Genomic DNA, 15,554 nt, shown 5'->3' with positions numbered 1-15,554 from the left:
CATACCTCGTGTTATCACATTGATTTGAAGACAAATGTAGTCTGATAAAGAGTTGCTAGCAGCAGTGATGTCACCTGGAATAAGCGGGCTTGGTGGTATGGTGTGGGGTGAGGGCCACTAGAGGCGCAGTTACATAATGGCTCTGACTCTGAGTAATGACTTCAGCATTACACCACCGCCAAGCCATTTATCCCAGTATTGATCCTCATTGTAGTTAAACATGAACAATAATGTTTATTCATCTGCCTGTTTCAGTTGTTTCACCTTCTAGCTTTACTCTCATCTTTCACCTGTCAAGCCAAACAAGGTGAGGAAATCTGGGTAATTTGTATAATTGTGTGAACCTTAACACCCCCATTTTACAAAATGGATTTCAGATGTGCAGTCATTAAAATGCAATTCTCAGCAAAGCTGTCCAAGAGGAAGAAGAGTCCCAGTCGACAGCTTAAGTTGCTGAAGCAGAGTGAGAAACTGAGACATCAGCTGTGAGTTTCCTACCTGAGTCTGCCTTCTTGGTGTACTTTTTGCTCTGGCCTCGGATGATGAGGATGAAAACTAGGAGGAGGATGAAGATGAGGCCCACGAGAGCGATCACCACCAGGAACCACCACTCCTCATAGAACGGAGACACTTTCTGGGCTGAACACATTACAGATAAGACACACATTAATACCAAGAAGTAGCCTGAACAAAATATGTATATTTAATACATCGTTGCATTAACTCTTGATTTGAAAGTATAATCAACCTGATATGGAAGGGGAGGGGGCACTGGGGGACCCGTAGCCATAGTCGTTGACCCCAATGACCCGGAAGTCATAGGTGACTCCTTCCCTTAGCATGTCCAGGTTGAGTGTGTATGATGTCACTTCCTTGGGAATGTCTTTGATGAGGATATCCCACAATCCTTCATCTAAAGGCAAAATGAGAAATTATATTAACAATCACAATTGTATTTCCAGGTGTCATGTAGAGAGCACAGGTTAAGGGATTGGAACCCCAGAAGTGTTTGTGTACTGGGCTCACCAGAGGGCCTGGCCTCAATGACGTATCGTGTGATGGGCGCGCGGCCCGGATCACCGCTGGTCCAGTGCAGCGTGAGGGCAGTGCCATAACGAGAGATGAAGGGTTCACCAGGTGGTCCTGGGGCTCCTTGGCAAGAGGAAAACAGAGGAAAGTTACAAATACTGGCATCCTGTGAATCACAGGGGCACTCTGTCTGAGCATTATAGTGCTGACATGAACATCAGAAAGCAGTAATATAACACGATGACAGGCAGTCCCACCTTCTCCGGGCCCGGTGGTGATGTTGGCCTCCACCTCGGGGCCGTAAGTGAGGGTTTTGGCCCGGATGCGGAAGTTATAGGTGACGCCATCTGCCAAGTCTTTGATCTTCATCCATAGGGGGGCGCTGCCCTTCACATCTACTGTCACTATCTTACTGACACCTGGAGTGCGAGGAGAGGAGTCTGTACAGGAAACACTAAGACTCTAGATGCTGCTTGCTACAAGCGACATGTAGGCACACAAGCATCGAGACACTCGCACTGTAGCCAGGCTTTGCACATATGAAAACGCACACAGAGGCATATAAACAAATATACAGATTCACAACCACATAGAGAGAGTCAAAGGAATAGACAGATGGACACAAACTATCAGACACACACAAGCTCCACATATGGCATAGCCAAGATTCAGATCTTCCAAACTCTCTCTCCATTGACTTCATGTGGTTACTGACTGAGTGCATCCCTAAATGTATAAACAGACAAGGCCTATTATTCCAGCAGCCCTCCAGACAGACAGATAGATAAGCAGAGAGATCAGGGCCTCCCTTGTAACATATAAACCAATACTCCCTGTCTTTGGTGTCTCTCAGTGCTCTGCTTGGCTTTGCTCTGGGTCCATTAGCGGGTAGCCAAGGGACCACAGCAGCCTCTGCTTAGCATTCCACCTCTGCTCCCAATTACTTGACAATCTGGTCCAGGCAACCACACTTAGCCAGCTATTAGCCATGTTTCACTCTGTGAGAGAGGAAGTTCTGCAAAGCTCCACCAGAGCACCTCAGCATATTTTATCAGCCATGCCATACATGTTGCTACAGGGCCTATACTCATCTGTAACAGATTAGGGCAGCGTAACAGCTTAAGCAGCGCGAGTTAAAAAGAGCATGGCAACCAGACTAGGAGTTGTAAATCACTGACTGAAAGCCAGCTGAGGAATGTCAAGGTATGGCAGAGTTATTAGGCTCCAGGCAGAGTTTCTCACCATCCACCGGAGTGCAGGGCTCGTAAACCAGGCGGTAGCCCTCAATGATGCCGTTGGCCTGCTTGGGCTCTCCCCAGGACACGTTGACCGAAGTGGTGGTCAACTCGCTGAAGTGGATGAAGCTAGGGGCGCTGGGAGCTTTGGGGGGGGGGGAGAGAAAAGAGACAGTAGATGACGGTTGGATCGTTTCACAGCACCGAGACGAAAGGACACATCGCATATTGGACTGCAATGCACTGGCCTGGTTGTGGATCTGCCGTCATTGACTCCATTTACATGAGTACCATTCATAAAATCTTAGTGAAACTGCGAGAACTCTGTGTTGTTTGGAAATGTATTTCTAGTGGGAATCTGAGTTTTCGAGAGATGCAACACTAACTGAACATATTTTCAACTTGTTAAGCTTTTAACAAGCTAACACAGTTTTTAACATCTACTATCCTTATTTACTTCCCACCTCTCAAGACTTAGCATTGGACAAGCAAAGTAATATGACAGGGTGGAAATCACTGGCATCGCTCGTAGTCTACAGCAGAGAAGGCAATTGATGTGTTCAATCAATAATCGCCACTGTTTCACTACACATGTAAAAAAAGTTAGATTGTTCTCATAAACAGAGCAAGAACAGTAGATAGTTTATTATGTGCATGTAAATATTGTCAATATCCAAGCCAAAATGAAATGTTTACTGTAGGACAATGGAGTCCAGATCAGATCAATACAACAAAAAAGGAAAAAAAAATCCCTCTGTGCCTGTAAGCAAATAAGCCACTAAAAAGCAAACTCAATGTAGACACAAGACTGCACAAAATCATTCTGTGACCTTGAGCGAGAGCTGTGAGAATTCTGCCTGCTGACCCAACCCAGACCCAGCTTAGTGTCAGGACTTAGCCACAATTCTGCATAAAATTCTCGAAAGCTTGTGTTGGCTCACTTCCCAGTACCCTGTGGTGCAGAGAGCCCGAATTCCTGCCTTGTGTTTTTAAGTTCTCAGCACTTTGTACCCCTCGCCAATGTCACAGCCTTCAAGGGGGCGGAAAAGACAAGAGAAATTTATACTGTAAACCATTTTTTTGTGCTGAAACCGCAGAGGAGGGACTGTTGCTCGTTGGTGAACACAGACTTCTTTGTGCAGTCGCGGCCAGAGAACTAATCTACATGTGTCGCCCTCACTCTGCAGTCATTCCTCCTCCGCTGTCATTAGGGCTTCCACCCCCATGGCTTGCCCTGGAGGAGGTGCCAAGAAGACTCAGTGATCCCTTATGCCATATCTCACAGGACGATTCTAAACATGCTCTGTACTGAATATGTCCTCTTTCCTGGTGAATGGGGGGCAGCGTTATTGCACTAATAGCTACAGCACTTCAGTTGCAGTTTGTGTCCCTCCTTATGCTGCAGCAGCAACTCAAGATGAAAGCACTCTATGCATTTGCAAAGATCTTTTGTGATTGAAGAGAGAGCTAACCTTGGGATTCTACTTCACGCAAGCACTTGAGAACAGTGAACAAAGTATGGAATGAGCGAGTAAGATAATGAGAAGGAGTGTATTTGGGAGGCAGAGAGAGAGAGAGAGAGAGATAGCCAGGCAGAGGAGAGGCAGAGATACATGGAGAAAGAGAGAGAAGCTGAGCCAAAGAGAGAGAGATGCCACATGGTGTTGCTGAAGTCATATACATACTGAAGACAAGAGTTCACACTGCCACTGGCCGTTCAAGTTATTACTGTAAGATGCCTATCCACATCTGGATCTACTGTATCATACCTCACCTGCTTGCTGAGTGCGCCCTCTGGTGGGCAGGGAGCGGGGTCCGTCCCCCGCAGCATTGAAGGCTGCCACACCGATCATGTAAGTGGTGTAGCCTGTCAGGTTCTTCAGCTTCACCCCGAGCTCCGGCAGGAACAGAGTGCGCAGACGCTCCGTCTCGTTCTGCAGCTGGAACTCCCAGAAATAGATCTACAAACAGAAAAAAAGGGGTCGTGATACCGGATTCATGATTCGTGATGTTTTTTCAATGGAAAAATAAACAGAATAATGATATGATGTAACTTTGGCTATTTTGCGGCAACCCAAAATGGAAATTGATTCATACCTTGTAACCCTGGATGTCTCCATTCTGAGCATCCAGGGGAGGCGGGTCCCATGTGACATCCAGCTGTGTGGCTGTTGAGGATTGGATGACCACATTTTGGGGCGGGGCTGTGGGGACTAGAACATGGCAGGGCAGGGTCACTTTTCATACATTCCAAACAACTTCATGAATATAGCCATATGGCGTAAGTTCAAAGCAGATAGTAGATCAAACAAAGATATCTGAAATTGTTTTTTATGCCGTACAGAGGGAGAAGAAACTTACCCGCCTCTCCAACAAATACTTCCTGTGGTGCGCTGCTAGGACCCTCCCCAACAGCGTTGTACACACTGAGACGGATCTCATAGCGCTTGTGTTTACTCAAATCTGCAGAGAGAGAACCCATAGCCCTATTATAATAGAACAGTTAGGATAAAACAACAAAAAGAAGTTTGCCCAGAGAGACACACAGTCACAGTGATGCCAGTGGCAAGACAACATCACAATTTGAACAAAAAGACAGAGGGATGGAAGGCAGAGTGATGAAAAAGATGAGGTTGTTGTGGGGACACAGGGAAGATTTCTCAGCGAATAAACAGAAACAGAACACACTGCAATAATGACAGGGCAGCTTGGAAAGATTAAAGTCAAACACACATCATAAGAATCAGCAGAGGCCCCTTAGCGGATGCATCTGAGTGGGATGATGGCATGAGGCGCACATGCTGTAAATAGTTATACAAATGGCATATTTTGTGGAAATAAAATGAAACAGATGACAAACAAACAGATGGAGAGCGATGAAAGAGAGACATTCAGGGAGAGACAGAGGACTTACTATCCAGCTCATACTGGGTGAGTGAGGATTCACTCAAGTTCCTGACACTGTAAGGAGCTGGGGTTTGGATACAGAGGGGGGCATGGGGTCGGGCAAACGAGGGCGGTGCGCAGGATGGGGGAAAGAGTGGGAAGTACAGAAAGAAGAAATAAGTGATAGAAGTAAGATTAGCACTCTCATTGGTATCATTTGCATAAAACACACTGCAGGCACTGATAGCATCAAAGCAAAGCTTAGGAATTAAAAATATATATATCTAGGACTTGAAATACCACCACTTTTATGTTTGTGAGTTCTGGGCTAGAACATTGTGTTTGATAATTACAGAAGTAGTGGATGAGTAAGAGGGGAGAAGGTCCACTCACCAGTGAGTTCGGCCCAGTTGGCCGAAGGACTGTTGACTGTGCGGACGGTGAAACTACGCAGCCGATCATAGTGTAACTCCCGGTACCTGACCCTGAACCCTAGCAGGACTCCATTGATCTGGTCCTCAGAGGGGGGCTGGGAGGAGAAGAGACTCTGCTTAATGCCAAAGATTTAACAAACATGCGGCAGAGTCTCTGTTACTTCCTGGCCTGAGCTGGCCCTTCAGCCCAATAAACCACCAATTTTATGAATCAATCTCACATTCAAGGAAACGCATTGCCAAGTAATAACATTATAGCAGCTTACCTGCCAACGAACCAGTACGGATGTGGTGGTGTGTGGTGTCACAGACAGAATTGTAGGGGCTTTGTCTGGGGCTAGGAAGGAGACAACAGTAGAAATGTTTGATTTTAGCAGTTGCTGATTATGACTGTGATGTTAGCAAACCAACACAGCTAAGGATAGTGATACATAATTCAAACAGCCTGACAGAGAGCAGCTTGAGAGTAAACACACACACACTGGAACTATTGATTTAAACTATGCACTGTGGAAATGCAAAGTTAGGATTTGAGGTCATGTTCATACAATTACAAAAGGCTTCTTGTGCAGTCCTATTATACCACCTCCTAATGAATTTTATGGCTTACATAACATGGGTCTTGTTTGCACCGCTTGTTAAATTCCAGGAATCCACAACAAAATAACAGAATATGACTGAACACATGTTCTTACCGTCCTGTAGTGTCGTGATGGCCTCACTCTCCACGCTGTACTCACTGTCCCCGATGTCATTGGTGGCTTTAACTCGGAACTGGTAAGAAGTGAAGGGCTTTAGCCTGTAAAGAGAGAAAAAACAACTTGACTGTTACCTCACTTAAACACGTGCTCAAGTTTCCCCTATTCCCTCTATTTTCTGACTGTCGGGAACAAATAAAAAATGCTAAAGGTGAGTGGACTGCTTCTCTCCTTTTTTATTTAGAGAAACATGTATAACATTTATACTGGACTGTTTACTTTTTGTTTACCTGTCCACTATATAGGAGTTGGCCTCGTGGTTGACTGATGCAGAGTGGACAGTCCAGTTGCTGTCTGGCAGCTCTCTGTACTGGACTGTGTAGTAACGGACTGGGGACAGGCCGTCGCTGCCTGGTTCCCATGACAACAGCACTCTGCGAGCATGGACCTCCTCTTGAGGCACTATGGGACGGCTAGTGGGCTGGGGTCGCGCTGAAGGGCACACACACACACACACGCGCGGGGTCACTCCCAAATATAATATTATGTAGTGAATAATTTAAAGAATGCATTACAGATGCGGTATTTTATGCTTACCTCTCTTTTCTGTTGTGACCACCAGTGCCTCAGCAGCCTCTCCCCAACCCTTTCGTGTTTGGGCAGTGAGGCGGAATACATAAACCAGCTCTGGTTTCAGTCCGCTCGCTGTGTACTGTCGCGCGCTGGGGCTCAGCACGTCTACGGTGGCGGCGTTACTATTGGAAGAGTTCCGTCGATATGTGATCTGATAGGCTGAGAAGACAAGCTCATGTCAGTTTGGATGTAGGTACAAAGTCATGTGCAAGAAAAGGAGAGGCAAAGAGAACAATGTCTTGCTGCACTACAAAGTCAACCGTACTATACAGAGATTAATCATGAATCCACTATGCCTCGCAATCTTGCAAAATCTAAAACTGGGGCAAAATTGCTTTCTTTGACCAGCAAACAAAGCAAGATAATGTCGCTCATGATAATGTGTAAGGTGATAGAACGATGAAACTCTGAATGGTATCAAGTGGTCTATGCAGTGTAATCTCACCCAGGATAATGCCATTGGGCTGGGCAGGAGGTTGCCAGATGAGCCTGACTGAGGTGGTCCTGACTTCCGGGAACAGGATGCCCACTGGGGGACCTGGCACTATCACACATAAAATAACAAACATGTCAAATCAGGCAAGAATGTTACATGTGACATTTAAATACTGGATCAAGGAGTACACTGCAAAAAAAAACATCTTTAAAAAATGCAGTCTCATATTCAGTATTTAGTGTATTGTTTTATTAAAAAAAGAGCAAAAGTCTGCCAGTGAGGTGAGATAATTCCACCTGTTTCCAACGCAGTTGCATCTGTTTCAGGGATTTTCGAGAAACACGTGACAATATCTTCATACAAGGTACAATAAGGCAGATCATTCCACTGACATCAAGAAAAGAATACTTGATTCAAAAACAAATCTTGAAACAAGGTGATTTTAAGGCAAAGTGCTGGATCAATTGACCTGCTAAGATGGATGTTTTTGCAGTGTAAGAGGAGGTTTGCATGTCTTTCCTGTTTACCATCGTCCAAAGTCCTCTCCAGGATGGATGGGGAGCTGCTCCTGCCATCTCCTATGCGTGTGAAGGCCAGGACCTGGATCTCATACAGGACGTACTTGCCCAGACCGCTCAGCTGGACACTGTGGCTGGTGTTGCCTTCCACTGTCCAGAACTTGGGAGCTGTGTCTGAGTCCTTCTCCTTATACACTACCTGAAAGACACAAAGGATAGGAGGGATACTACACAACTGGAGGATTCACTATTGTTCCAGCTATGCCGATGCCGATACAATAGAACAAATGTTTGGCCTTGAATGTGAACTTGTAGTGTGTTAATGTTTACTCTACAGCACGCAAAATATATATCTGCCCCATATGTAAGATCTTGTTGTGTTTCTGTGTATCTGGATTCAGTGAGAGGATCTTTGTCAAATGAATGAATGGTGGATTTATATTAATATATATTTGTGCTCAGATTAACAGACAGTATATACCATCTGTATGCTGATGACGCGATCCTATATTCATGTGCTCCCTCTGCAAAATCTGCTTTTACGAATTTACAGTCTGATTTGAACTCTTTGCAAGATGCCTTATTTCACTGAAAATTGCTTTTAAATGCAAATAAGACAAAGACAATGGTGTTCACGGCCATCGGTACAAAGGTTTCTAACCTCACAATCAACTCTCTTGAAGATTCTCCTATTGAATTTGTAGATTGGTATAAATCTTAGGTGTTTGGTTGGATGGGAACCTTAATTTCAAACACTGTATAGGGTGTCTATCCACAAAATTGAAGTTTACACTTGGCTTCTCTTTCAGGTTTGAATCATGTTTTTCTATGGTTTCATGTAAATAGCTGGATGCTGGCCTATTTCTGCCACAGCTTGATTATGGTGATACCATTTATATTATACTTTATTATACTATATTGTGTTACTTGGTAGGTTTCATTTTTATTTCATGTCTTATATTTCATTGTTTTATGTTTGTCACCTGTGTGCTGTTTGTGTTTTGTTTTTTATTATCAGTGCTGCCTCTTGGCCAGGCCTCCCTTGTAAAAGAGAAATTGGTTCTCAACGGGACTTCCTGGGAAAATGAAGGTCAAATAAAATAAAATAAAAATAAACACGGTGCTGACCTTGTACCCCAGAATGAGTCCATTGCGGTCGGTCTCTGTGACCTCTCCCCAGCGGACCAGGATGCTGCTGGAGGTGGTGGCGAAGGCTGACACATTGGTGGGACCGCAGGACGGCACTGCAGCAGGAGGCAAAGCACAGAGGTTAGAATACTAGCAGCACGCCTGTGAGACTTTGTATGTGTTTGCATGCGTTTACATATACAGTTTATTTCCTTTCTCACCTGACTCCCTGGTCCTGCCGTGGACCGGCTGGCTCCAGGGCCCAGAGCCGATGCCGTTGATGGCCTGAACTCTGACCTCGTACTCCGTCCACTCCTCCAGGTCCTCGATGGTGAACTCCCTCTCCAGACGGTCCATGATGACATGGGAAAGAACCCCTCCTTTAGACCTGCCTCTGGAGTACTGGACCCGGTAGCCCACCAGTTCAGGGTTCCCATTGTATTCCCACTCTGGAAGAGGCTGAGAGGATTGGATGTATTTTTTTCAGTTCAAGCAAAATCAATATGAGTGGCATCATAACTGAGTACATAATTAAGCAATAAGCCATGAGAGGCTGTGCTTTACAGTGATTTTAGAACAGCTACAGTAAGAGGCGTTGTCAGGCACAACGAGAAGCGGAGGGAAACAATATGCAGAGAGAGGCTAAACCCTCTTAGCACTTAGCACTGTGTCGAGTGGCTTATTGCTTTTATAAAATTATAAAACACACCATTGTATTAAAAATGAAGAATATTCAATAAATATTTGATGTTTAATCAATGGTAATTAAATCATAATTAAATGTTTATCTTCCACCAGGCAATATATATTTTGTTTTACAATGTGTTTCTATTAGAGAAATAATACCATCAAGATCAGTTTAGGAGAATGCAAGTTTTTTTGAACACCCCCAACCCACAAATATGGTAAAAATTTGGATGCCGCTTTGAAAATGACTCAGCCAATCAGAACTGAAGACTGGAACGATCAGTTTTATAAATATCTAATAGTGACATACAGTATCTAAATAAGGGAGCATGAAAGGAAACTATTTTAAAATATGCACTGCACACGTGTATGAATGCGCCAGTTTCACTGCAAAAGACAGTCGGCTCGATTCAGATCCGTACCGCTGAATTACAGAGTGAGATCGCACAGCTGACGTTCCTCCCATGTTGCTCCAGGTAACATGCACCCTTTTCATTCTGCAGCCAGGTGCTGCATCAGCCGGATAAGGTGTTGGAGGATGTTGTGGGAATATCTCAAGCCTCTGTCTCTCACTGCCTGGCACAGCTCTTAATGGCAATGGGCAGACGCACCAAAGAATATAGCGACCAGACACTGACAAGGACGGATTTCATGTGGCTTTCCAAACATCATCGGTGCCATCACCTAGTTTGTATGTGATCATACGGGCGCCAAGCGAACAAGATTTATAGGAACGGGAATAGGAAAAGACAACATTCCATTGAATTGGTACGTGATGCAAACACCGCCATAAAAAGTGTTTGCATAAAGTTTTGATGTAATCTAACTAGATAATTACATTGTGTTAGTAGCTGTTATCATTAAGAAACTCATCTTTTCACATAAAAAAAATATATCTATTTCAGTTATTTCTTATGGGCAAAAATGAAATAGCCCAAATCATGTCAGATTTTATAAAGTTTATCATATTAATGTTTTATCCAATTAATGTCCCAAGGGCATTTTGCCAATTCAATCTTTGTGTGCTGTTATCCTAAGCAAAAATGAATTAAAGGTGCAAGGTATTTATAGGCAATGCCTCAGCAGAATGACATCAAAAGGAGAAATGTCCCTAACCCAATTTTCCACGATACCAATGGGAAGGACAAAGAAGCCAAGGTTTTGAATGAACCCATGCGCAAGCAGAGGCATTGCTAAAAATCTTCAGTGCACAAATTGAATAGTCCAAGTCTGAATAGGAATAGCTTAGACGGGCACATCTCAATCCGCATGAAACTCAAGTAACTTCATGCGGTCTAAATCGGGCCCAATACGCATTGAGGCAGGACAACGTACCACCCATCGAAGCCAGAGGCTGGTCTCGCTGGCTGTGCGCAGGGTGACGTTGGCGGGGGAGATGTCTGGAGGAGCCTGCAGGGTCTGGATCTTCCTGGAGGGCTGACTGGGAGGACTGGTGCCCACGATGTTCACCTGACGCATACGGAACCTAGGGAGGAGCAAACCAGATGAAGGCGGATGAATCGTCTTAAGGTGGATGTTTCATCATGATGTGCTATATGATATGAGAAAAGATTAGATTAGAGATGACATAGGGATCACTGCAGCAGCAGAAGAGCAGGATATAGTTAGAGAAAAAAAGAGAATTGAAGATATGACAACAAATAATTCCAACAGGCTTTGATCAGGCTTTCTGATGGAAGAACATACTAAGTGCAAAAATGTGTCCATTCCAGTGTGTGTGTGTGCATATGTATGTGTGTGTGTGTGTGTGTCTCTGTGTGTGTGTGTACCTGTAGAAGGTATAGGGATTTAAATCCAGAACTTCCAGTGATCTAGCATCAGGTTCATTAGCCAGCTGATGGACCATCAGCCATTCCTCATTCTCTCCTATTATACCAATCTGAAATGCACAGAGAGAAAGAGCTGACATCAGCTGCTAAACAGATTAAACAAATAAGCTGGTATTACAAACACTGTGCATTTGTACACCATTATTGAGCAGTCAGACAGCTTGGCAAGAAATCAGACAGTTCTCACTTACGGGAAAATAGATATTACGTCTTTTACCTGGGCTTCCACCTGCCAGCGGGAGATGGAAGTCTTGCCATCATAACCAGGTTTGAACTGCAGAGTTACAGAGCGAGGGCCGATGTTGGAGATTGCTATGTTGGTGGGGGGGCCCGGCATCTCTGCAGAAGAAAAGCAGATGTAGACTATCACTGAATTTCTCACTGAGGAAATGGTTTAGTAGAGAATGTGCTGAGTCACAGCCGCTGAAATGACTACTGTAAGATCCACTGCTAAGCTGCAGCCCTCACAGCACGTACTGGGTCCAAAACAAATGCAGAGACTGACATTTGGGGTGCTGATAAGATAATGAGTCATTAGAATGGGGTCAGGGGGTCAAATCAAGTCACCCTTTGTTAAAAAAGGCAGTAGGTCTCCACATATAACCACTGACCTGGTGGGACACCAGAGGAGATAGTGGAAGAGGAGAGCTGGCCCTGGCCCTTGGAGGTCATGCCTGCTACCTGGATGGTGTAGGTGGTGAGGGCAGTGAGCCCTGTCACCCTGTACTCCTGGGTCAGGTTGGGCAAATAGTGGGTCACCCGGGTGTTGGTCCTATTGAACTCCTCCCATGAGATACGATAGCCTGGAAGAATAATAGTGGAGTAGGGTGCAATCCAGATGGCACAATGTATAAGCTCATACAGTGACTCATAAATAGAAAATGTAGTTACACAGTTATCCTTAATGCTTACCTGTGAGGATACCATTCTTCTCTTGTGGCTCTTTCCAGCTGACTTTCAGCGAGGTGTCCAAGATCTCAGTGAAACTAAGGTGTCCCACAGCACCAGGGGCTGTACACAAAGAAAACAAGCAGTAAATAAATAGAAAAACAGTCTGACATGTACAAACAGTCAGATACAACCATTCATACACTACCAGTCACACACATTTTTCTTTATTCTTACTATTTTTCAAGACATCAAAACTATGAAATAACACAAATGGGATTATCCAGTGGCCAAAAAAGTGTTAAACAAATCAAAACTATCTTATATTTTAGATTCTTTAAAGTAGCCGCCCTTTGCCTTGATGGAAAGGCAAAAAGGCTTCGGAAAGAAATTCATACACAGGCATCAACTTCACTATTTATATTTGTCTAAAACTAATTTCAAACATGTAATCATAAGCCTTTAGATCAAAATGGCTTTAAACTAATGAAAAACATTCAATCAGGTGTGTCCAAACTGTTTGACACTTACTGTCCTCATGGGTGCGGAGCCGCTGCGGAGGGCTGCGCGGCCCGTCTCCCGGTGTAGTGAAACACAGTACGGAGGTGAAATATTCGGTGAACTTTTTCAGCCCAGAGACGTAGCCCACATGAACACTGTCCTGGAAGTTGGGACGCACCGTCACCGTCGCGCTGACCTCATCCTCATGGTTGGGATCCCATGCCAACAGCTGGAAACAATGTGACGATATACAGTATTTCAGTTTACATTTTAGACGTGTAGCTGATGCTCTTGTCCAGAGCCACAGACACATTGCAGCAGAATAAACTTCAATTCCTAGCAACCAGTAAAGAGTGCAAAGGTCAGGGCCTTGGTGCCTATACAATATTTCTGTGACCACGGAAACACTGTGTACAAGTGAAGTGCAAAGGAAAAGAAAGAGTGCTCCAGTGTAATACAAAAAATATGTAAATCACTTCAGTTCATGATTTTAATGGGGGAAATTATGCTTTTTGTGCAAGCAAATCCGTGTCACGACAGATTTAAATTGATGCTTGTAATGAGATTTTGACGACATCGTGCTCTTCTGCCTCTGACCACTAGAGTGCACTAGCAGACAGTAAGGGGCTGCTCACCTTGTATCCCTGGTTGATCCCGTTGATAAACTGAGGGCTCGGAGCACTCCAAGTAAAACGCACCGTGGTGGAGTTGACAGCCTCAGCTTGTACATTTCCTGGTGGCACAGTGGGCACTGATCCAGAGAGGGAGAGAGGGAGAGAGAGAGAGAGAGAGAGAGAGAGGGAGAGACACAGAGAGAGAGAGAGAGAGAGAGAGAGAGACAGAGAGTGGGAGAGAGAGAGAGAGAGAGAGAGAGGGAGAGAGAGAGAATAGTTAGGAGTTAGAGAAGAGTAAAATTGGAAAATGTACAGCAGGCACTTTCAGAGCCGCCTCGTTTAGACTTTGAGAATCAGACTGAAGCATTTTTACTTTGGCTCATTTGGGGAGGTAAGAACATGCCAATCAAACTGGGTGTGAGAGCGGTTGCCTCAGGCTGCTTCCAGGTGAACCCCGGAGCGGTTTGTTTGAAGTGAGCATGCCATTCTGATGTAATACAGTAAAATAGCCGGGGAGTCACACATTTAATGAAGCTGATTGGCCGTTATTGGTCAACGTATTCCCACGCAATCCTCATGAAGTTACAGAAACATCTAATTAATTGTGAACAGAGAGCAGTGCTAAACAACTTGAATGCCTTGTTCACTGTCACTCGCTGACAATGACTTGGATGATGAAATAATTATTTATTTTTTGCAAGGGATGTGAAATGGAAATAAAAAGCTCCTGTTTTCCAAGCCTGCCAGGATTCAAAATTTTGTTCATTAAACAGACAATCTGCACAAACACATGGCTTTCTTTACAAAGCGTGGTACATTTGTTTATTTGCAAATGTCTGTTGTCGAAGCCAACCAAAACACTGAAAACTGCAACAGACTAACAACTTCCACTCTGGTTTGGACCTGGTCATTGATTGATTGACTGATTGATTAATTTTCAGTGGCATGCACTTCAGTCACCAGTCCAGTCCACATGGGCTTACAAGACACAATGCATTACATTGAAATTGGTGCAGAACAAACATCTGAAACAAACTCAGCAAAAAGTACGCTGCTGTTTCCTAGACTTTAAAGATAAAATGTGCCACAGAACCTTTCTGAAACATATCTCAAGTCTTTCATAATCATCTAGCCAAAGGAAACTGACAGAAATAGAAGTCACGTTGCTTTTAACACACACACACACACACACACACACACACACACACGCACACACTTCTCAGCTCATCATATATGGGACAAATCAGATGCACTAGAGAAATTAATGAATAAAATAATATAGTAATTTCATAACACCTTTCATACATAGAAAGCAGCTCAAGGTGCTTTACAGGCAGCGCTAGCGACTGTAAAGATGAAACAGAGAGAACACAGCAGGGACACAATATTAAGAGCAATGATCGTCAAGAGAAACAAAAATAACCATGAGCAGCTGCTTTACGGCGTTGCCACAGCTTACATGCTCAATACAATTACAGTATCAGTCAGAGAGAGCAAGAGAGGAGTGTGTGTGTGTGTGTGTGTGTGTGTGTGTGTGTGTGTGTGTGTGCATGAGAGAGGGGCGAGGCATGGGGATACGGACCCTAGTGAGGTTAAGGGCCAAAGGGGCCAACAAACACAGTGCTTTGAACTGAAGGCAAAATTAAAACGATAAGTTTTCAACCACCATGTACAAATGTCTCCTGAGCCTGCCTCTCTAATGTCTCTGGGCAGAGTTTTCCACATGTTAGCACTCCTGATTTTCTCATGTGTGCTCTTGGGAATATTTAGCGAGTCCGGTGTAGAGGATCTCAGTTGACGGAGTGGGATTTAACATGACAGGGATGCTGAGATATATGAGCGTGTTAAGCCATTCAAAGCTTTATATACAAGTTAAAGGAATTTCAAACTGGAACTGGAACTGCAGCGTAGCTAAAACAGGAGTGATGTGCTCTCTCTTTCTAGTTCGTGTTAAACAGTCTAGCTGCAGCATTCTGAAAGAGCTGTAATGTATGAATTGACTTTTTAGGAAGACCTG

The 15,554-nt window shown here is 44.3% G+C and overlaps 2 protein-coding genes across 2 annotated transcripts in view; both read right to left on the bottom strand.

Annotated features, from left to right (window-relative positions):
- The window catches only part of LOC139929826 (protein sidekick-2-like), an 84,442-nt gene that overhangs the window by 6,222 nt on the left and 62,666 nt on the right, over positions 1-15,554 (bottom strand). Inside the window, exons 18-42 of the mRNA XM_071922873.2 lie at positions 13,559-13,674; positions 12,954-13,152; positions 12,447-12,545; positions 12,146-12,337; positions 11,752-11,873; positions 11,475-11,584; positions 11,020-11,170; positions 9,219-9,456; positions 8,998-9,113; positions 7,879-8,068; positions 7,361-7,459; positions 6,880-7,074; positions 6,573-6,774; positions 6,280-6,383; positions 5,851-5,921; positions 5,544-5,679; positions 5,179-5,235; positions 4,626-4,727; positions 4,362-4,477; positions 4,039-4,225; positions 2,272-2,409; positions 1,287-1,469; positions 1,027-1,152; positions 749-913; positions 499-639 (exon numbers count right to left, since the gene is read on the bottom strand). Coding sequence (XP_071778974.2) covers positions 499-639; positions 749-913; positions 1,027-1,152; positions 1,287-1,469; positions 2,272-2,409; positions 4,039-4,225; positions 4,362-4,477; positions 4,626-4,727; positions 5,179-5,235; positions 5,544-5,679; positions 5,851-5,921; positions 6,280-6,383; positions 6,573-6,774; positions 6,880-7,074; positions 7,361-7,459; positions 7,879-8,068; positions 8,998-9,113; positions 9,219-9,456; positions 11,020-11,170; positions 11,475-11,584; positions 11,752-11,873; positions 12,146-12,337; positions 12,447-12,545; positions 12,954-13,152; positions 13,559-13,674 — 3,555 coding nt within the window. The remainder of the gene's footprint in view (positions 1-498; positions 640-748; positions 914-1,026; positions 1,153-1,286; positions 1,470-2,271; positions 2,410-4,038; positions 4,226-4,361; positions 4,478-4,625; positions 4,728-5,178; positions 5,236-5,543; positions 5,680-5,850; positions 5,922-6,279; positions 6,384-6,572; positions 6,775-6,879; positions 7,075-7,360; positions 7,460-7,878; positions 8,069-8,997; positions 9,114-9,218; positions 9,457-11,019; positions 11,171-11,474; positions 11,585-11,751; positions 11,874-12,145; positions 12,338-12,446; positions 12,546-12,953; positions 13,153-13,558; positions 13,675-15,554) is intronic.
- LOC139929832 (peripheral myelin protein 22-like) overlaps positions 1-15,554 on the bottom strand; it is a 111,016-nt gene that overhangs the window by 47,599 nt on the left and 47,863 nt on the right. The window lies entirely within an intron of this gene.

The sequence above is a fragment of the Centroberyx gerrardi genome, chromosome 7, assembly GCF_048128805.1.
Source record: "Centroberyx gerrardi isolate f3 chromosome 7, fCenGer3.hap1.cur.20231027, whole genome shotgun sequence".
NCBI classification, from domain to species: Eukaryota; Metazoa; Chordata; class Actinopteri; order Beryciformes; family Berycidae; genus Centroberyx; species Centroberyx gerrardi.
Note: the sequence above shows the minus strand (reverse complement) of the source record. Positions and strands in the feature narration are given on the sequence as shown.